The following is a 22,549-nucleotide window of genomic DNA, read 5'->3' as shown; positions in this document are numbered from 1 at the left end:
ATGATATTGATACACAACATGGATTCAGAAGGATTTCCAGTAAATTACAGGCACTGGAAGAAAGTGTTGGGAGGATGAAGACTGGAGCTGAACAATCCACAGCTTTCAAGGATCTGCTTACAGATTTGGGAAACCGTATTCCATTATCCACCCAACTATCTTCGCAGAGCCATCCTCATCACTGTTCCCTCTCCTCTACCCTCAGCCCAAATTCTACACGTAAAGCAATATTGGTGAGAGAACAAGCAGAGCCTGTGAAACCAGGCTGCTGGGCTTGAAGTCTTGCTCTGCCACTTTATGACCAAGGCGTTTATAGGATGAATGCAAAGTTGGCTTAACATTTAAAAACAGGCCAGTGCAATTCATCACATTAAGAGAATAAAGAAGAAAAATCACCTGATCATCTGAATAGATGCAAAAAAGTATTTGACCAAACCATAGAAAATTAGTTGTATCTATGAAAAACCTACAGCTAACAACATTCTTAATCATAAAATACTGAACGTTTTACCCTAAGATCATGAACAAAGCAAGGATGTCTGTGCGTATGACTTTTATGCAGTGTTGTACCAAACGGTCTAGTCAGTGTAACAAGCATTAAAAAGATCATGAACAAAGCAAGGATGTCTGTGTGTATGACTTTTATGCAGTGTTGTACCAAAGGGTCTAGTCAGTGTAACAAGCATTAAAAAGAAATGAAAGTCATACAGATTGTAAAAGATGAAGTAAAATTGTCTTTATTCTCAAAAGACATGATTGGATATAAAGGAACTTCTAAGAAATCTACTTCAAAAAACCCTCCCAGAATTAGGTGAATATAGCAAGATCACAGAATTTAAGGTGGACATATAAACTTAATATATGGAAACACAGCTGCATAATTTACACAAAATTGAAATAATGCAGTAGCATAAAAACCCTTACAATATATGAGAGTAAACACAAGCTAGAGTAGTAACAGTACACCTGCTTTGCTCACACTACATGTATATACATAACACCTGCACCACGCACCCACAGAATTGTGAAGGCAGCAGCCTCTGCAAGACTTCAGGTGACTGTAAATAAGTAGCACTTACTTTTATGTTCCTCAGCTCTATCCTGTCTGGCTATGCCTCAATCTTCAATCTTTTTCAATCCAAGGCTTATTGGGTACGGGTTATGCTGGGAGATTAAGTGAGGCCCAGGAGTTGATATAGCAGCAATGAAGTCTTTGGGACCTTCCATGAGTCATTTTAGTGGTGCAGAAGGGGAACAGCCTGATTAGAGTGATTTCACAAAACAGGAGAGGAGGAAATAAAGATTAGCAGTGAGGAAACTTCAGAGTTTTAAGGTAAAGAGTTGGAAGAGAATGCGGGCTGAAACCAAACTTTTAATTTTTTTTCTAAGATGGGAGAAATTTGTGTCTTGATGGAAATGATCCTAGTAGAGGTGGAGAACTGTTGAAATGATGTCCATTTGTGAGCGAGAAGGTGTTCACAAATGAAAGAAGGTTGGCCTTAGAATGGATGAACTCTCCGTGCTCCCCAGTGACAAGGTCCAGGGCTGTAGGCACAGGCAGGCTGGTGGGTGGGGAGGTGGATCAGGTGCAGATTCTCTTTGCATTGCTTATATTTTCTCATGGAATAAGAAACAAAGAAATAGGGGTGTTGGAGGTTTAGAGGGAAAGAAGTTGAGAAATTGTTGCAAAACAGTAGGAGAAAACCATGAACTCGGTAAATATGGGAGGACATTGGGCCACATGAGGGCCCCTTGAAGTTAAAATGAGACCAGGCAGCATGGTTATGTAATTCTCTCCAGCTGTTCACAGCTGAATGGGAACAGGTGGAGTAGGCAAAGCATCAGGCTTAGCCAGGGGCTGTGGTTTTGCCAGATAAATAAGAGGAATGGAGAAAGAAGCAAGGGTATGATTATAATAGAGCCATGGAAAGGAAGTTTGATAAGGGGGAAAATAACAGGGATAAAAGGTGAGTGGGAAAAGGTGGTAGGAGTCCTAGAGTGTAGGTCTCCTGGGTTCTAAAGAGTTGTGATAACCCAATGCTTGGCATCTGTAGTCCTTCAGGGTTGCACGCCAAGTTGTTTGGGTTTGTTTGTGTAATAAAACTATGAGGTACTTAGGGCAGGTGGTGGTGGTGGTGATTCCAATAGCCGAGACAAGCTCCAAAGAGGTAAATGGCTTACTGGAAAGTCACACCTGGATCCCGTGGAGAAGCATAGACTCATCCACAGTTCTCTACCATGGGTAGTCTTTTATCCCTGTGTGTGGTGTCTGCTCATGGATCACTCAGTCTTGTTGAAGAGATGGAAGGTAGAAGACAGCCTAAGAGAAAATATAATAATGCATTCAATTCTATGGGATGGAGTAGTATAAGGAGTTTATCTGATCAGTAATACTATTATAAGTACTAGGGATATAGCAGTGAACAAGATAGAAAAAAGGTCTCTCAGTGCTTTGGGAGGTGGAAGCAGGAGGATCACATGAGGCCAGGAGTTCAAGATGATCCTAGGCAACATAGTGAGACCCCATCTCTTCAAAAAATGTATTAAAGAATTAGCTAGGTATGGTGATGTGTGCTCTAGTCCCATCTACTTAGGAGGCTGAAGTGGGAGGATTACCTAAGCTCAGGAATTAGAGGCTGCAGTGAGCTGTGACTGTGCCACCACTGCACTCCAGCCTGAGTGACAGAGTAAGATTGTGTCCCTTAAAAAAGAAGCATCCTGAAGTCCTGTGCTTCAGAGAAGTTTTAGAAGGGTTTCTCTGTGAATCTTCTAAAGCATCATGATATGGTAAAAAGCACATTTTACTAAAAGTTGAGAAACATGTTTTTCTGCTACTTGTTTACTGCTACTACTTCTGCTTCTGACATTGTTGCTTCAACTCACCATGCTTAGTGGAGGTCCTCACCTGTAAACTAAGGTGTTGTGGCTTTGAGAGTTCTACTTTGTCTAAAAGTGCCATGCATTGAGGTCAGTGTTCTAGCCTAATGAAATTGTTGCTATAAAGTGTCCTCACCCAACCTCCTGCTCTAAAGTGTGGAAATGCACATCTTATTTTGTAGTGATGAGACTGCTGACATAGTGAGATGCTGCAGTAAAATGCATTCAAAGTCACTCTCCACCTTTGAAACTCTGGGGAAATCCGAAAGGGAGACATAGGCTGAGTGCAGGTCCAAGTCCCATCCTTAACTTAGTGATGTCTCAGACCTGTTAAAAGCTTTGTAATAACAAATGAATGTTTCCCCTCTTCTTACTCCTTCCTTAGGCCTGGAGGAAACGCTGGTTTATCCTGCGGAGGGGCCAGACTAGGAGTGACCCAGATGTTCTGGAATACTACAAGAATGATGGCTCCAAGAAGCCCCTGCGCACCATCAACCTGAACCTCTGTGAGCAGCTGGATGTTGGTGTGACTCTGAACTTCAACAAGAAGGAGATTCAGAAGGGCTATATGTTTGACATCAAGATCAGTGAGCGTACCTTTTACCTGGTGGCTGAGACCAGGGAGGACATGAACAAGTGGGTCCAGAGCATCTGTCAGATCTGCGGCTTCAGGCAGGTTGAGGAAAGCACAGGTATGGGAGCACACACAGCCCTGTCTCAGGAGGGGCTGAGATGAGGCCCTCTGATCTCCAGCAAGGCAGGCAGCTCTAGCTGCCAACACTGCTAAGAAGTGGCTCATGATGAAGCTAAAGGCATTTTTGGTGTTTCTTCAGACACCTCGATACCACTACCATCCTCAGTCCTCCACCTCTCCCCCTTCCCTGAGCTCTCTGCACCTTTGCCCTGTCACCTCTCAGCCACCTGTAGGGAAGACCTCTCCTTCGCCCTCTACTGATCCATCTCTGGCTGTTCTGGCCCACCTACTTCAGACTGCCTGGCACAGTTGCACTTGACCCTTGGTGGGTTTGCTTGGGGGTGCTTTGCGATTCTTACTGATTTATAATCACTTAGGAGGGGACAGGTGAGAGGAGCAAATACAGACTTATGCTTGGGTCTTAATAACCTTCACAAAAGAGTAGTTCAGCTTTTTGAAATGAGTTTTAAGTTGCAGAAATGCTCCTTCACATTCGTTCAGGCTCATCCTCTACTCACCAGGAAGGTTGAGGAACAGGCTTTTTTTTTTTTTTTTCTGAGGCAGGTGTATGGTCTAAATTGGCCATTCTTGAACCTGGTTGCACATCAGAATTAAGGAGGGACATTTTAAAAATGTTGATGCCAAGGACCTGTGCCAAGTGAGTCACCTAGGAATCTCTTGAGTGGCAGACCCAGGCATTAGTGTCTTTTGGAAGCTCCACTCTTTCCCACTTTTTTTGGGAAGATAAAATTGAAAAGCAAAGCTTCATTTTGAGTAGCAAGGGTCCAGGGCTCAGCAGATACTTCCTGTAAATATTTTAGATTTTGGAGGCCACATATAGTCTCTATTTTATATTCCTATTTTTTTAAATGTTACAATCCTTTGAAAATGTAAAAACAATTCTTAGCTCATCAGCATCAGCATCACCTGGGAACTTGTTAGACCTGCGCATTCTTGTAAGAATGTCAGTAAGTAATTCATTCTTGTAAGTCAGTCTGCACCCCACTCCAGACTTACTGAATCAGAAATTTTAAGAACTCTCCAGGCAACGTTTATTGCCAGAACTGCTTTGAAAGGATGTTTCTGGAGCTATAGACCATTTGAGAGAGCTGACCGGTTTTATAGCCATGGCTTGGTGCTGATACACCCCCAGGTCTGCATATAAATGGACTCTGGGTCATGGATAGGACTCTATTGCCCGAGTGCTAGACAGGGGCTGTGGAGGTGAGGGTGGGTCACTCTTTCATCCTCACAGCCCACACATACAACTGGGGGCATGAAGGATGCATGGGGTGACAGAACAGGGTTAGTGGGTTGTGGAAAAGTGGCCTTTCCTACCAGACTGAGGAGCCTGGACTTTATTGGGAGGGCGATGAGGAGCAGTGACTGTCACCAGGGGAGTAGTTCCTTACTATGCTACATCCTTTGTTTGATCAACACATACTTGTGTTACACACTGGGCTTGATTCTGAGAACAAAACCATTTCAAAAGAGGTGAAATCTCTGCCCTCGCTGAGTTTTGAGCTGAATGTATGGGCTGATGAAAGAGAGGTTGGTATTTTACGAGAATTCCATTTGAAACACGAGGAATTACTGGCAAGAAACTGGTTGAAAAAATAAACAGAAATATGGTTTTAGAAAGAGAGAGAGTGCTTTGTGAGTCATCTTAAGGATGCAGGGCACTGTGGAAGAGCTTTCTATGAGCAATGCCGTAAGGACAGGACATGGTTGGTGAAAAAGAGTGAAGAGTCACAGTGATGCCTGAGCTCTGGCTTGGAGAGTGGAGTGGACAGTCATGCTGATGTGCCTCACCGAGAGGGAACACAGGCATGCGAGGGGTTCACTTGGAGCATCGGGGACACCTGCTTGTGGGGTGTCTGCCTTGCGGCAGGGAGCCCCAGAAAGGCCTGAGCTGCAGGTTCAGATTTTAGAGTTGCCATCACTTAGGTGGTCCTGGGGGCTGTGGGAGGACAGGATCAACCTGCAGTATCCAGAGTCAGGGTGAGGCTGAGGAGGGTCTAGAGCAGAACCCGGAAGAATAGCTCCATTGAAGGCAGAGGAAGCAGATCCAACAAGATGGCAGGAGCAGAGGCTCAGCAGAGCTTCCCGCTGCACCCTCCCTGGGCAGCAGCTGTGTTCATCCTTGGTACCGTGGTTGCTTGGCCCCCTAGCATAGACCCTTGCTCCTCCACTGGTAGAGCATTCATCTTGCAGGTCTTTTGGAGCTACAAGGCCATTGATTCTTTTGGCACACATCCCACTCACCAGGAGACCTGCATGGGAGCTCATCTTGGAGTGCACATAGCTGTAAGTGGAGCCATCTTTCCCAGAGCCCTGCCAGATGTTTCTGTTGCTCACTGGCAGAACTTATCTTGCCCAGCATCGGAAACAGCTGGAGAGGAGCAGACACTCAGGAGCATTAGCCAGCTAGGGTTCCTGCCTCAGGCCATGAGGTGGCACAGCCAGAAATAGGCCAGATATCAGGGGGGCAGAAAGAGAACTCTGCCCCCTCTGATAGGACTTGAAGAACCCTCAGAAAGCCACCATCAACACCACCCAAACATAACCCCACTTAGCGATCACATCGTTTGAAATCACACCTGTAGACCTTCATTTCTTTTGAACAAGAAGTTTTGCTGTTGGGGTTTTTGATTGCTGAAAGTATGTTTATATTTATTCTGCAAACTCAAACTAAAAACTATCTATGTACCTGGCTTCTGTTGGGTAAATGCTTGGGCCGTGGAGGTAACAACATCAGTAGCAGTTCTCAAAAACCCATGGACTGGGCAAGGAAGTGCTTATGATGGGATCATGCATATAACGGGAACATGGGCCAAGTGCTGTACACCCAGAAGAAAGCCGGTCCAGGAAGTTTCAGAGAGAATGTGATATTTGAGCAGGGTCTTAAAGTCTGCATGTGAGTTTGAGTAGAAGTGAAATCCAGGCAGAAGGAACAGCATAAGCCAAAGCAAAGAAGCCTGAAAAAGGCTGGTCTGTGCAGGATGGCTGATGCTGCCATATACCTTGGTTGTGGGTATAGGAAAGCAGGAAACAGGTCGGACTGTGAAAGGCCTTGTAGGTTCTGTTGAGGAGTGTGGACAGGTCCTGGAGAGCAAGCCAGATGAACAGTTTGCTGGGCTTGGGGTTCAGCAAAGTACCACCTGTCCATGATACCTCTCTTCCTTGCCAACACCACAGGAGAGTCTGAGATGCCATGGAAGGACAGGCAGGAAAGCTGGGTTTCCAAGAATGCGGCTTCAGTTGGCAAGCCTTGCTTCACCCAGACAGCCTTAGCTTTGAGCGAGGCCATGACAGAGGAGCCACCATGGAGGAGGGAGGTGGCGGCACTCACCACTGCAGAGGCTGTCTTGCCTGGGGGCCAGGACCACACTCCTGGACTGTGGGCAGCCACACCGTCTGGGAGTGGAGCAGTCAGGGCCCAGGGCACTATGAGGCCTCCAGGCTGCTCCAGGGTAGGAAAGAGGCAGAGCATCTGCTCCTCAGCCAGGGTAGCCAGGAGGCCCCAACCCTCCTGTGGGAGGACAGAGGGGGCAGGCATGTGAGAGGAAGAGTGCTGGTGCTGGATTACTGCCATTGTCTTCATGTGTTTCTGCCTCTAGCAGCCCACTTTAGGACAAAGATGCCCTTCCTTCCTGTTTCATTCACAGGCTCCCTGGGAAACATTTCCTCAGCCAGTCACGGCCCCTGCTCTTCTCCAGCTGAGCCCAGCCACTCCCATCAGCACCTCCCCCAAGAACGAGAACCCACATCTGAGCCCCTGGTGTCTCACCGTGTGCCGCCCACCTGGCCCATCCCTGCACCTCGGGGGTGTCTCTGCTCGCACCAGCACGCCAGCCAGGGAGCAGAACATGCAAGGTAGGGGGCCAGCATGGCCATAGGGGCAGTGACCCCCACAAGGTCTTGTCCTATTCAGTCCCTGATTTTTTTAAATTTCAAAGAGAAGGACATAAAATATTGTGTCTTTCCAGGTAAGCAAACATATATAACAGAATTTAATTTTTTGCTTATGTAGCCTTCACATTTTATTGGTTTTATTTGTGTTGCTACAAAGTGATAATTGGATTCCTAAGAAACCTACCATTATGAAAAAACCATGCCATGAAAATTTTGTTTGATTTTGGGGAAAAAAGCATTAGAGGCTAGAGTTTCAGAACTGCAAATAACAAAGTCGGTTTATGTGTTGGCCTTAAGAGGACAGCTATGAAACCTTAAGATTGATGACCAGATCCATAGCTCAGTTGAATTCTAAGCTGTGCTGCTCCACAGTAGCTGCAGTCATGGCTATTTAAATTTAAGCCAATTAAAATTAAATTAAATTTCGAGTTCAGTTTCTCAGTTATAGTAGCCACAAGTCAAATGCTCAGTAGCCACCAAAGTGACTAGCAAAGATAGGCAGCATGTCCATCACCACAGATGGTTTCACAAGGGGCTCCTTGCTCTGGAACCATGACCTCTGCTTCTCTGACACCACTGGCTCTCTCACAGGGGCAGGGCCTGCACCAGTTTTATCACCTGTTATTCCCAGTGTAAGGTCAGGCAAATGTGCAGAAGGGATGGGCTTGGCCAGAGCTGGTGCTTAGTTGCTACTGTGGCACACAGATCACAGTCACATTCCTTGGTTTGTTAGTTTAGAAATACCTAAATCATGCTGTGAAAATGAAGGCAGACAGATAAATGGCTGTGTTAATAGATGACTTCATGACATATGTGAGAGTATTTTCATACATAATCTCACTTGAACCAGTCAAACATATGAGAGATAGTTAGAAAGATCATTTATCTCCATTTTTTAGGTGAAGCTCACAGCCTCACCTGAGGCTCACAGCTATCAAATGGTAGAGGCAGGCCTAGAACCCAGGTGTCCTCACATCTCTCCTGAACTCTTTGCCCCACACTTTGCTGCACTCCTGGTTTTCTAATCCTTTTTCTGTAACACAGCAGGGACTCCAGCACTCAATCTGAAGGCTAGCTCCATCACCCATTTTCCTGAAGCAATGCGATTCCTTCGTTTGTGAACTTTCAGCAGTTCCACCTTCATCAGCTGATACATGAAGATCTGTGTTCTAGAAAGATAGAACAAATTAACGAAGATCACTAAACCAGTTAGTGGCAGAACCACACCAGTCCCTGCCTCTCTCGAGTCCCAGACCAGGGATAGGCAGTATAGTGCAATGGAAAGCATGGCACAGGCTTGGCATCAGCCAGATACGGTTTCAAATTCAGGTTCTGCCACTTTTCTTGGAATCTTAGGCCACTTATTTAACCTCTTTGACCTTCAACTTCCTTATCTTCAGAATGGCAACGACTAACTCAAAGGCTGATGGGTGTAAGGTGATGGAACACACATCAAGTGCACAGTGGCAGATGCCCAGTCCATGTTACCTGTGGTTCTCCCTGTGCCCCTTTCCCTCTGCTGCATGTATGAATACCTGGACAGAGAGAACTGAGGTCTTATAGTCGTCGCTCTTGTAAAAGACACAGTGCTTCGTGTTGGTGCCCTTCACACTTTCACATGCACGTGGAATACCTGGGGATCTTGCTGAGATGCTTGTTTTCATCAGTGAACCCGGGGTGGGTCCTACAGTCCTGCCTTGCTGACACAGACTGAGGATACCAGTGCAGCTCATCTGCAGGACACACTTTATGTAGAAGGCTTGGTATACTAACAGCCACCACCACCTGCACTCCCATGACACAGCTGAAGCAAAAGGAGACAGACACGTAAGTGTGTCTGCCTGCATGAGCAGTGAGGGTCCACTTTCTGCATTCCTTCCTCCTCTGTGAAATTCCTGTTAGTCTTATCAGCAGGAGTTGGTTTCTTTGAATCACACAGCAGTTTTTTATGTTCTCTCTCCTAGCATTTGGGGCTGTCTGCCTCATGTTAATGGATTTCTGTGTTAAGATGTTCTGGATGTTATGGAGGGTCGTGTTACGGATTTCGGTGTTAAAATGCTCTGAGGACACAAGGCAGGGCATATAGTACGTCTGCATCAGTACATGATCAGTGTTTGATGGTCGTGTGCTGTAGTGAGATGGCACAGTTGAGGAGAAAGAACTGTCTACAGCTTGGGAACAGCACTGCCACGGGCCTTTGGCCAGGCTGTGCTGTCCTCTTTGTTTTCGCTTATGGGGATGAGGGAGTGAGAAGACAATGAGCAATATCTCAGGGTAGTTTCTACAGAAAAGTTCAGACACTGTTTACCAAATTCCAAGGGGAGACGGAGAATAGGAAGGAAGCTTTCTTAAGTCCTGAAAGATGATATTGTTTCTGATGGTAGTGGCATAGCTTGCATCATACTAAACCTACAGAACAGTTAGAAACAGACATTACAAAACAACTGTTTGAAGGCACTGAAGAACAATCAAAACTCTGGAACAGTTTTGACTCTTGAAAGAACTGAGATTCAATTTCCGTGGCTTTTCCTAGAACAGATCCCAGATATTCAGTGTCCGATGAAAAATTACTAGCCGTATGAGTAAATGGTAAAAGTTGACCCAGAGTTTAGAGAACTCAGTACATAGAAACAGACCAGAATAGACCCAGATTTTGGAGCTAGCCTACAAAGACTTTAAAATAAGTATGTTAACTTTTTAAATCTATGGGCAAAAAATGTATGTAATGGGTGAAGAGATGATGGATTTTGGGAGAGATACAGGGATTCTGGAAAAGGACTTAGGAGTTCCAGCTCTACTGTGGTGGCAGACCCACTGCAGGATATCATTCCTAGATCACAGCGTAAAACTCTGGACACATACAAAGTACAATTACTCAAAGACCCTGGGAAGTAAATGAAAGGAGGCAGGGTGTGGGCTGGAGAAAAACTTGGAGCAGCAAATACACAGAGGTCAATTTTCTGTCTTCCATGGATTTGCCTCCAGGGTGCGCCCACACAAGGCAGCACAGTGGGGCCAGTGGTTAAAACTTTCCTGGAAACTCCATCTTTCTAGGTAGAGGAACCAGAAAAGAGCCCAATGGAGCTGGAAAGGATTCTAGAGCAGAGTGAGCTGGAGAAGGGATCTGCTAATTCTGAGCATGAAACCACCCAAGTCTTATGCTCACCTTGAGCTACAGGTGTGTGGAAAGTCCCAAACCAGTGTAACAGAGCTATATGAACTGAGCACAGCTTGAAACTACCACACATAGGAGAGATGGAACTTGCAGTCTCAACCTAACCAGCTTGATTTCCTGCAGAAACCAAAACAAGTACATTCTCCCAATTATGGCAACCCACAGTCTACACAAAACACAACATGCACAACATTCAGGAAGTAATTCACATTTTCTCAGCTTACAGAGAACCAGCAGAATTTAACAAGTTCTAATTGGAAGACACAGATGTGAACCTCAAGATAATACAGATGTTGGCTATATACTCAGCAGTGAGATTGCTGGATCATATGGTAGTTCTAGTTTTAGTTTTTTGAGGAACCTCCATACTGTTTTCCATAGTGGCTGTGCTAATTTACATTCCTACGAAGAGTATATAGAGCGTTCCCATTTCTCCATGCCCTTGCCAGCATTTGTTATTATCTTTCTGATAATAGCCATTTTAACTGGGGGAGATGATATCTCATTGTGGTTTTGGTTTGCATTTTCCTAATGACTAGTGATGTTGATAATTTTTTCATTTACCTGTTGGCCATTTGGATGTCTTCTTTTTTTAAAATTTTATTATTATTATACTTTAAGTTTTAGGGTACATGTGCACAACGTGCAGGTTTGTTACATGTGTATACATGTGCCATGTTGGTGTGCGGGACCCATTAATTCGTCATTTAGCATGAGGTATATCTCCTAATGCTATCCCTCCCCGCTCCCCCCACCCCACAACAGTCCGTGGTGTGTGATGTTCCCCTTCCTGTGTCCATGTGTTCTCATTGTTCAATTCCCACCTATGAGTGAGAACATGCGGTGTTTGGTTTTTTGTCCTTGCGATAGTTTGCTGAGAATGATGGTTTCCAGCGTCATCCATGTTCCTACAAAGGACATGAACTCATCATTTTTTATGGCTGCATAGTATTCCATGGTGTATATGTGCCACATTTTCTTAATCCAGTCTATCGTTGTTGGACATTTAGGTTGGTTCCAAGTCTTTGCTATTGTGAATAGTGCCCCAATAAACATACGTGTGCATGTGTCTTTATAGCAGCATGATTTATAATCCTTTGGGTATATACCCAGTAATAGGATGGCTGGGTCAAATGGTATTTCTAGTTCTAGATCCCTGAGGAATCGCCACACTGACTTCCACAATGGCTGAACTAGTTTACAGTCCCACCAACAGTGTAAAACTGTTCCTATTTCTCCACATCCTCTCCAGCACCTGTTGTTTCCTGACTTTTTAATGATGGTCATTCTAACTGGTGTGAGATGGTGTCTCATTGTGGTTTTGATTTGCATTTCTCTAACGGCCAGTGATGATAAGCATTTTTTCATGTGTTTTTTGGCTGCATAAATGTCTTCTTTTGAGAAGTGTCTGTTCATATCCTTCGCCCACTTGTTGATGGGGTTGTTTTTTTCTTGTAAATTTGTTTGAGTTCATTATAGATTCTGGATATTAGCCCTTTGTCAGATGAGTAGTTGCAAAAATGTTCTCCCATTCTGTAGGTTGCCTGTTCACTCTGATGGTAGTTTCTTTTGCTGTGCAGAAACTCTTTAGTTTAATTAGATCCCATTTGTCAATTTTGGCTTTTGTTGCCATTGCTTTTGGTGTTTTAGACATGAAGTCCTTGCCCACGCCTATGTCCTGAATGGTATTGCCTAGGTTTTCTTCTAGGGTTTTTATGGTTTTAGGTCTAACATGTAAGTCTTTAATCCATCTTGAATTAATTTTTGTACAAGGTGTAAGGAAGGGATCCAGTTTCAGCTTTTTATATATGGCTAGCCAGTTTTCCCAGCACCATTTATTAAATAGGGAATCCTTTCCCCATTGCTTGTTTTTGTCAGGTTTGTTAAAGATCAGATAGTTGTAGATATGCGGCATTATTTCTGAGGGCTCTGTTCTGTTCCATTGGTCTATATGTCTGTTTTGGTACCAGTACCACGCTGTTTTGGTTACTGTAGCCTTGTAGTATAGTTTGAAGTCAGGTAGCATGATGCCTCTAGCTTTGCTCTTTTGGCTTCGGATTGACTTAGCGATGCGAGCCCTTTTTTGGTTCCATATGAACTTTAAAGTAGTTTTTTCCAATTCTGTGAAGAAAGTCATTGGTATCTTGATGGGGATGGCATTGAATCTATAAATTACCTTGGGCAGTATGGCCATTTTCACGATATCAATTCTTCCTACCCATGAGCATGGAATGTTATTCTATTTGTTTGTATCCTCTTTTATTTCACTGAGCAGTGTTTTGTAGTTCTCCTTGAAGAGATCCTTCCCATCCCTTGTAAGTTGGATTCCTAGGTATGTTATTCTCTTTGAAGCAATTGTGAATGGGAGTTCACTCATGATTGGGCTCTCTGTTTGTCTGTGATTGGTGTACAAGAATGCTTGTGATTTTTGTACATTGATTTTGTATCCTGAGACTTTGCTGAAGTTGCTAATCAGCTTAAGGAGATTTTGGGCTGAGACAATGGGATTTTCTAGATATACAATCATGTCATCTGCGAACAGGGACAATTTGACTTCCTCTTTTCCTAATTGAATACCCTTTATTTCCTTCTCCTGCCTGATTGCCCTGTCCAGAACTTCCAGCACTATGTTGAATAGGAGTGGTGAGAGAGGGCATCCCTGTCTTGTGCCAGTTTTCAAAGGGAATGCTTCCAGTTTTTGCCCATTCAGTATGATATTGGCTGTGGGTTTGTCATAGATAGCTCTTATGATTTTGAGATACGTCCCATCAATACCTAATTTATTGAGAGTTTTTAGCATGAAGCGTTGTTGAATTTTGTCAAAGGCCTTTCCTGCATCTATTGAGATAATCATGTGGTTTTTGTCTTTGATTCTGTTTATATGCTGGATTACACTTATTGATTTGCATATGTTGAACCAGCCTTGCATCCCAGGGATGAAGCCCACTTTGATCATGGTGGATAAGCTTTTTGATGTGCTGCTGGATTTGGTTTGCCAGTATTTTATTGAGGATTTTTGCATCAATGTTCATCAAGGATATTGGTCTGAAATTCTGTTTTTTGGTTGTGTCTCTGCCAGGCTTTGGTATCAGGATGATGCTGGCCTCATAAAATGATTTAGGGAGGATTCCCTCTTTTTCTGTTGACTGGAATAGTTTCAGAAGGAATGGTACCAGTTCCTCCTTGTACCTCTGAAAGAATTTGGCTGTGAATCCATCAGGTCCTGGACTCTTTTTAGTTGGTAAGGTATTGATTATTGCCACAGTTTCAGAGCCTGTTATTGGTCTATTCAGAGATTCAACTTTTTCCTCGTTTAGTCTTGGGAGGGTGTATTTGTCAAGGAATTTATCCATTTCTTCTAGATTTTCTAGTTTATTTGCATAGAGGTGTTTGTAGTATTCTCTGATGGTAGATTGTATTTCTGTGGGATCGGTGGTGATATCCCCCTTATCATTTTTTATTGCATCTATTTGAGTCTTCTCTCTTTTCTTCTTTATTAGTCTTGCTAGCGGTCTATGAATTTTGTTGATCTTTTCAAAAAACCAGCTCCTGGATTCATTAATTTGTTGAAGGGTTTTTTGTGTCTCTATTTCCCTCAGTTCTTCTCTGATTTTAGTTATTTCTTGCCTTCTGCTAGCTTTGGAATGTGTTTGCTCTTGCTTTTCTAGTTCTTTTAATTGTGAAGTTTGGGGGTCAATTTTCGATCTTTCCTGCTTTCTCTTGTGGGCATTGAGCGCTATAAATTTCCCTGTACACACTGCTTTGAATGTGTCCCAGAGATTCTGGTATGTTGTGTCTTTGTTCTCGTTGGTTTCAAAGAACATCTTTATTTCTGCCTTCATTTCATTATGTACCCAGTAGTCATTCAGGAGCAGGTTGTTCAGTTTCCATGTAGTTGAGCAGTTTTGAGTGAGTTTCTTAATCCTGAGTTCTAGTTTGATTGCACTGTGGTCTGAGAGACAGTTTGTTATAATTTCTGTTCTTTTACATTTGCTGAGGAGAGCTTTACTTCCAACTATGTGGTCAATTTTGGAATAGGTGTGGTGTGGTGCTGAAAAAAATGTATATTCTGTTGATTTGGGGTGGAGAGTTCTGTAGATGTCTATTAGGTCTGCTTGGTGCAGAGCTGAGTTCAATTCCTGGATATCCTTGTTAACTTTCTGTCTCGTTGATCTGTCTAATGTTGACAGTGGGGTGCTGAAATCTCCCATTATTATTGTGTGGGAGTTTAAGTCCCTTTGTAGGTCACTCAGGACTTGCTTTATGAATCTGTGTGCTCCTGTGTTGGGTGCATTTATATTTAGGATAGTTAGTTCTTCTTGTTGAATTGATCCCTTTACTATTATGTAATGGCTTTCCTTGTCTCTTTTGATCTTTGTTGGTTTAAAGTCTATTTTATCAGAGACTAGGACTGCAACCCCTGCCTTTTTTTGTTTTCCATTTGCTTGGTAGGTCTTCCTCCATCCCTTTATTTTGAGTCTATGTGTGTCTCTGCACGTGAGATGAGTTTCCTGAATACAGCACACTGGTGGGTCTTGACTCCTTATCCAATTTGCCAGTCTGTGTCTTTTAATTTGAGCATTTAGCCCATTTACATTTAAAGTTAGTATTGTTATATGTGAATTTGCTCCTGTCATTATGATGTTAGTTGGTTATTTTGCTCGTTAGTTGATGCAGTTTCTTCCTAGCCTCGATGGTCTTTACAATTTGGCATGTTTTTGCAGTGGCTGGTACCGGTTGTTCCTTTTCATGTTTAGTGCTTCCTTCAGGAGCTCTTTTGGGCAGGCCTGGTGGTGACAAAATCACTCAGCATTTGCTTGTCTGTAAAGTATTTTATTTTTCCTTCACTTATGAAGCTTAGTTTGGCTGGATATGAAATTCTGGGTTCAAAATTCTTTTCTTTAAGAATTTTGAATATTGGCCCCCACTCTCTTCTGGCTTGTAGAGTTTCTGCCCAGAGATCAGCTGTTAGTCTGATGGGCTTCCCTTTGTGGGTAACCCGACCTTTCTCTCTGGCTGCCCTTAACGTTTTTTCCTTCATTTCAACTTTGGTGAATCTGACAATTATGTGTCTTGGAGTTGCTCTTCTCGAGGAGTATCTTTGTGGCATTCTCTGTATTTCCTGAATCTGATTGTTGGCCTGCCTTGCTAGATTGGGGAACTTCTCCTGGATAATATCTTGCAGAGTGTTTTCCAACTTGGTTCCATTCTCCCCATCATTTTCAGGTACACCAATCAGACGTAGGTTTGGTCGTTTCACATAGTCCTATATTTCTTGGAGGCTTTGTTCGTTTCTTTTTATTCTTTTTTCTCTAAACTTCCCTTCTCGCTTCATTTCATTCATTTCATCTTCCATCGCTGATACCCTTTCTTCCAGTTGATTGCATCGGCTACCGAGGCTTCTGCAATCTTCACGTAGTTCTCGAAACTTGGCTTTCAGCTCCATCAGCTCCTTTAAGCCCTTCTCTGCATTGGTTATCTTAGTTATACATTCATCTATTTTTTTTCAAAGTTTTTAACTTCTTTGCCATTGGTTTGAATTTCCTCCCGTAGCTCGGAGTAGTTTGATCGTCTGAAGCCTTCTTCTCTCAACTCGTCAAAGTCATTATGCGTCCAGCTTTGTTCCATTGCTGGTGAGGAACCGCGTTCCTTTGGAGGAGGAGAGGTGCTCTGCTTTTTAGAGTTTCCAGTTTTTCTGCTCTGTTTTCTCCTGATCTTTGTAGGTTCTTCTACTTTTGGTCTTTGATGATGGTGATGTACAGATGGATTTTTGGTGTGGGTGTCCTTTCTGTTTGTTAGTTTTCCTTCTAACAGACAGGACCCTCAGCTGCAGGTCTGTTGGAGTTTGCTAGAGGTCCACTCCAGACCCTGTTTTGCTGGGTGTCAGCAGCGGTGGCTTCAGAACAGCAGATTTTCCTGAGACCACAAATTCAGCTGTCTGATTGTTCCTCTGGAAGTTTTGTCTCAGAGGAGTACCTGGCCGAGTGTGGTGTCAGTCTGTCCCTACTGGGGGGTGCCTCCCAGTTAGGCTGCTCGGGGGTCAGGGACCCACTTTAGGAGGCAGTCTGCCCGTTCTGAGATCTCTAGCTGTGTGCTGGGAGAACCACTACTCTCTTCAAAGCTGTCAGACAGGGGCATTTAAGTCTGCAGAGGTTCCTGCTGTCTTTTTGTTTGTCTGTGCCCTGCCCCCAGAGGTGGAGCCTACAGAGGCAGGCAGGCCCCCTCGAGCTGTGGTGGGCTCCACCCAGTTCGAGCTTCCTGGCTGCTTTGTTTACCTAAGGAAGCCTGGGCAATGGTGGGTGCCCCTCCCCCAGCCTCGCTGCTGCCTTGCAGTTTGATCTCAGACTGCTGTGCTAGCAGTCAGCGAGACTTAGTGGACATAGGACCCTCTGAACCAGGTGCAGGACAGAATCTCCTGGTGTGCCATTTTCCAAGCCTGTTGGAAAAGTGCAGTATTAGGGTGGGAGTGACCGGATTTTCCAGGTGCCATCTGTTACCCCTTTCTTTGACTAGGAAAGGGAACTCCCTGGCCCCTTGTGCTTCCGGAGTAAGGCAATGCCTTGCCCTGCTTCGGCTCGCTCACGGTGCGCTGCACTGACTGTCCTGCACCCACTGTTTGGCACTCCCTAGTGAGATGAACCCGGTACCTCAGATGGAAATGCAGAAATCACCCATCTTCTGTGTCACTCAGGCTGGGAGCTGTAGACCAGAGCTCTTCCTATTCGGCCATCTTGGCTCCACCCCCCACTTTTCTTTATTTACTTTTTCATTCATTTACTTGTTCCTTCAGCAAACATTTATTCATTATTTACTATGTGACAAGCACTAAACTGGGTGCTGAGGAAAGAAAGATGAATAAGACAGGGTTTCCTTCCTCAGGGAAACTATAGTCTGGTCGAGGAAATAAGTAACAATGGAGTGTGACTCAGATAGCAATTTGCTGCTGCTCCAAGAACAGTTACGCAGGTGATTGGTTACGCTTGGAGGTAGAGGTTCTAAGAGAGGCTTTTAAAAATGTGCCTTTTGAGCTGAGTTTGAAGGATAAATGTAGTAGGAGCTTGCCAGAGCGACCTCAGAAGCCATCCAGGGACAGCTGACAACAGGACAAAGCCCAGAAGTGTCACTGAGAGGAGCATGCTGGGGACACAGTGACGTCTGGTTTGTGTGGATCCTAGGTGGGAAGGGTAACTAGGAAGAAAAGACTGGAGAGATGGGATGGAATAAAGCTGCGGGTTTTTCATCCTAAAGGCACTGTGACAGTGGTGGAGATGTTTAAGCTGGGAGGTTAGGAAGGTAAATAGCAGGATGGAGAGAGCTGGAGAGGCCCTGGGAAGATGTGAGGAAGCCTTGTTATGAGACCTTTTGTGGTCCAGAGGAAGGATCAGGAGGAAATGGGTAGGGTGGGCTCACTAAGGCTGACTGGTGAGTGAGTGAGAGTGTGGGTAACTCCAATGTTTTGGGCTTGAGAGGCTGGTGCCAATCCCAAGACCGAACAGTCAGGAGAAGTAGATTTCAGGAGGAAGATGATGGGCATATTCTGAATATGCGTGAGATTACCGCAGGATACCTGAGGTGCTTTCCCCCACCCCATCCCCACCTTGATGTCCTTCCGAAGCTCTTGATCCCTTCAGTGCTGGCCTGGCCCCTCCACTATCATCTCTCAGCCTGAGCAGCTTGCAGCCCCTTGAACTGCCAGGCTGTGTTCTGCATCTTGCTGTTTCCAAGTGGAACAGCTTTTCCCTTGTCTCAACTTTTGTCTGGCCAGCTGCTGCAGATCCTTTCAGGCTCACTCAGATGGAAGGCTTTGCAGAAGGCTTTCATGGCACTCTCGACCACCACCAGGGAGGGCTCATCCAGATCTGTCTGCAGCCATGTGCTCATCCCACCTGACTGTGGTGGTGTGCTTTCATGACACCTCCACTGCTGTGATGCCTGTGCTGCAGGGCAGGTGGCATCTGTGTCCACTGTGCCTGGCCCAGATGGAAAGTGGGGCATGAGCAAACATCACAGGAGCAAATCCAGGTGGCATATCCACCAGAGAGCTGGAAACTCCAAAAGACCAAGTGAAAGGCACCAAAGACAAATATGAACACGAGTGTCCTGCATCTTCCCCTGCTCTCCTGTCTGCTGGTGAAGCACAGCATGCTCTAGAGACATGTGTTCAGTTATGGAGGCCCATGCTGTTGGCTTGGTCTTGCGTGTGGAGAGGAATAGAAAGGGAGAAGGAATGCAGAGGCCCAGGGAGGAAGACTGTGAAGCTTGGTGGCCCATGTTGGCAGAGGAGGTAGCCTGGCCTGCACACCTGTTTCCCTTCATTTTTCTAAGCTTCTGGGCCACGTCCCCAAGGAACAGCTCCCCATAGGCTGAGAGCACACCAGTGAGGCAGTTCCACGGATTGGTCTCAGAGGGCTGTGACCCCTAGAAACCGCATGCAAATGTGCATGTGTGTGAGACATGCCTCATTCTGGGGAGACACCCCAAGAGCTTTTGCGCAGCTTTCCAAAGATGCCTGTGGCCATCAAGAGGCTGAGAACCACTGCTATAAGGATCCAGTCTTACTTTTTTCCCCACATTAAATCCTAGGAGGAATAATAATATAAAAGATAGGGAAGAATACCTAGATCCATATTTGCTCAGAACTGCATCCTGCAGTTTCCCAGAGCACCCACACAGAACGTAGAACCCAGTTGCAAAACCACTCTCATAAAGCCGAAGGCTGTAGAGCTGCAGAGCCAGATGGACCCTTGGAAATCACTGTGACGCTGGGTCATGTCTGGGGCGATCAGGAAGGCATGCAGAGCTTATCAGTGGCAGCGCTGGAATGTGACACAGCTCCCTCCTCATTCATTGATTCTCTTTTTACTACTTGCCTTATCTCCCAAAACCTACATTTTAATAATTCAAAACTTTTTCTTTTTTCTTTTTCTGAGGTAGGGTCTGGCTCTGTTGCCCAAGTTGGAGTACAATAGCATGATCTCAGCTCACTGCAGCCTTGGCCTCCTGGGCTGGAGCCATCCTCCCACCTCAGCCTCCCAACCAAGTAACTGGGACTACATCACCATGCCCGGCTAATTTTTTTTTTTTTTTGAAGAGACAGGTTTTCACCATGTTGTCCAGGCTGGTCTCGAACTCTTGAGCTCAAGCCATCTGCCTGTCTGGGCTTCCTAGAGTGCTGAGAATACAGGTGTGAGCCACCATGCCTGGCTTCAAACCTTTTTCTATCCCAAATAGAGTTGCCAAACAGGAAACCATTTTTTCTATAGATGTTTAGGTTTCTGGGGAGAGAAACTTTTCCCACGAATTGCCTCTCTAAGCACCATAAAACCTGGTAGAAGATGGATCTGTTGCTTATGTCTGAATAGTACTTTATAACTTACCCATTGACACCCATGAGCTTGTTTGCTTTACAGGGGAACACTGAGACTCAGAGATGAGGTGACTTGCATGCTGCTTCCTGCCACCCACTTCAAAGCTCTCCCCACTGTCTCTCAGCCTGGGCATTCAGATATGCACATTCTGTGATGCTCACAGCAGGGAACCAGTAGCCAGTGTACCTGGGTTGCTGCTGTCTGTTTTGTGGGTGTGAAACTGACCACCCTGCTAATCACAGCCATTGGGGGAGAGGAATAAGGTGTTGCCTTGATTGAATTAGACTCTAGATATACTAGAGTCCGATTTCTAAGCAACCTGCAAAATGAGTTTTTAATCACCATTTTACAGGTGGAGAAACTAATTCAGAAAGGGAAAATGCTCAAGGCCACAAGGTAGTAAACTCCCAAACTAGACAAACCTCAGGTCTGCCCAATTCCTCCTCCTGTGTTTTCTCCATATCATCTCACTACATGGGGCTGTGAACTTCCCCGCCTGCCGCCCTAGGGCAGTCCTGGCCTCCTCTCATCCCTGCCCCTTCCCTTCTTTCTCTCTCTTAGGAGTACCAGCTTCTCCCAGGATTCTGGGGCCCCATTCCTCATGAGGAGAAGCACAGCCGTGCAAAATCTTGCCCAGCACAGTGGATACAGTGTTGATGGGGTCAGCGGTCACATCCATGGCTTCCATAGCCTTTCCAAGCTGAGCCAGCACAATACAGAATTCAAAGGCAGCACCCACACAATCCCCTGGAGCCTGGCCTCCCATGGCCACACCAGAGGCAGCTTCACAGGCTCTGAGGCAGATAATGAGGGTGTGTACCCCTTCAAGGTACCCAGAAGCACCCTGTGCCATGAGTTTGGGGGCCACCTGGTGAACAATAGTGGTGTTCCAGCTACCCCACTCTCAGTGCACCAGATTCCTAGGACAGTCACGTTAGACAAGAACCTCTGTGCCACGGCAGTGGCCACTCCTGGGCCCATAGCCTCCCTTCCCCTGCCCAAGGCAAGTCAGGCAGAAGCATGTCAGTGGGGCAGCCCTCAGCAGAGACCTTCAGTCAGTGAAAGTAGCGGGTGGTCTGTTGCCGCTGCCATCCCCAGGCGGAAAACCCTTCCTGCAATAGACAACAGCCGATGTCGCCCAGGTCAGTATGAGCCCTCACTGAGACCCAGAGGGAGAGGGGAGGTGGCACCGGGTTCTCAGTGGTTAGCTAGTCCTTGGTCTCCCATGGCCAAGGGAGACTTGGGAGCCACTCAGGTCACTGATAGTCAAGTTCATCTCCTGCCTGGACCTTGACCGCTGGGTTCCCCAGCACTGGAGGCTGTTAATAGACACCCAGTGGCAAGACTGTGGCAGACTCGGCCTCCACTAAGGGAGACAGAACATTCTTAGTTACAGTACAGCACATTATGGGTTTGGAATTCTAAATCATCATAATGTATGTATGTTTAAATCCAAGTAAAAACTTAAAACAGAAATTTAGGAGATCAGTCCAAAACTAGAGCCAAACCAGTGTGGACTAACAGACTGTTGAAACAAAGTGAGATCTTCAAAATATTTTCCAGCCTATACTTGGATCTTTTTGTTTGAAGTCTAAACTTGTATTTGAAATACTTAGATTCTTTTGTCATTTGTTTCCCACTGAGAGTATTTTATATCTGCATATAACCTCCTCTCCTCAATGAAAAAAAATTGATCAATAGTAACTCCTTTCCTTTTGCATCCATTCTTATACCTTGCAAAGCATTTGTTTATTCTTCCTGTTATGAGAGAGTCTGGTGGGGCAAAGCCTTGTTTTCTCCATTTTATATGAGGCCCATGGTACTTAGGCGTATTCAGGGTTGAAAGTCGTAAGTGGCAAAGATGAGCCTCACCCTGAGGTCCTGGATCCTGGGTTACAGTTCTTTGCAGTCTTTTCAGTGTTTCAGCAATTTGAGCAAGGCTCTTGTGCTGTGAAATTGAAATGATAGAGGTATATATAAAACATGTTTGCTGTTCAGAGCCCACATTTATATATAAAATAAAATGAAACTGACATGCAGAAGTCAGTACAAGCACTCTTTACTATTCCTGGAGGTGGCAGGTGGGTGAAAGGGATGGGTGGTAGGTGCTGTAGGAGTTGAAGGAGAGGTGTGTCCTGAGGGCAGGCGTCCAGGAGGGACACTCTGTGGTTGACACTGGAGCTGGAACTGGAAGCCCAGGAGGAGTTGTGGTAGGGAGCAGGGATGCGTTAGAGGTAACGCCTTGTCATTTGGGGTTCAGAGTCGTGTCCTCTGGAGCATCAGTGAGACCCTGAGCAGCACTGGGGAGGGCGTGGGAGGCATCAACACACGGATCAGCTGTGATACATGTGGATCTCCTTTTTCTGTCATAGCTTCCTCCGGCAAGTACCCCCAGCATGGTGGAGGGAATGCCAGCCAGCCTGCTGAGTCTGCGCATGAGGGAGTCAGTTCTTTCCTGGTGAGTATGGCTTGACCAGGGGTCCCCAGACTGGCTCAGGGAGGTAAAGGTCACACTCCATG

At 45.4% G+C, this 22,549-nt stretch overlaps 1 protein-coding gene across 2 annotated transcripts in view; it reads left to right on the top strand.

Moving 5' to 3' along the window:
• Nucleotides 1–22,549, top strand: part of GAB4 (GRB2 associated binding protein family member 4) — a 51,931-nt gene that overhangs the window by 22,732 nt on the left and 6,650 nt on the right. Inside the window, exons 2-5 of one of the 2 annotated variants that reach the window (XM_055252908.2) lie at nt 3,263–3,569; nt 7,240–7,447; nt 20,591–20,841; nt 22,402–22,487. In XM_055252908.2, coding sequence (XP_055108883.2) covers nt 3,263–3,569; nt 7,240–7,447; nt 20,591–20,841; nt 22,402–22,487 — 852 coding nt within the window. The remainder of the gene's footprint in view (nt 1–3,262; nt 3,570–7,239; nt 7,448–20,590; nt 20,842–22,401; nt 22,488–22,549) is intronic. The other variant, XM_055252909.2, reaches the window with a different exon arrangement.

The sequence above is a fragment of the Symphalangus syndactylus genome, chromosome 18, assembly GCF_028878055.3.
Source record: "Symphalangus syndactylus isolate Jambi chromosome 18, NHGRI_mSymSyn1-v2.1_pri, whole genome shotgun sequence".
In the NCBI taxonomy this organism is placed as follows: Eukaryota; Metazoa; Chordata; class Mammalia; order Primates; family Hylobatidae; genus Symphalangus; species Symphalangus syndactylus.
Note: the sequence above shows the minus strand (reverse complement) of the source record. Positions and strands in the feature narration are given on the sequence as shown.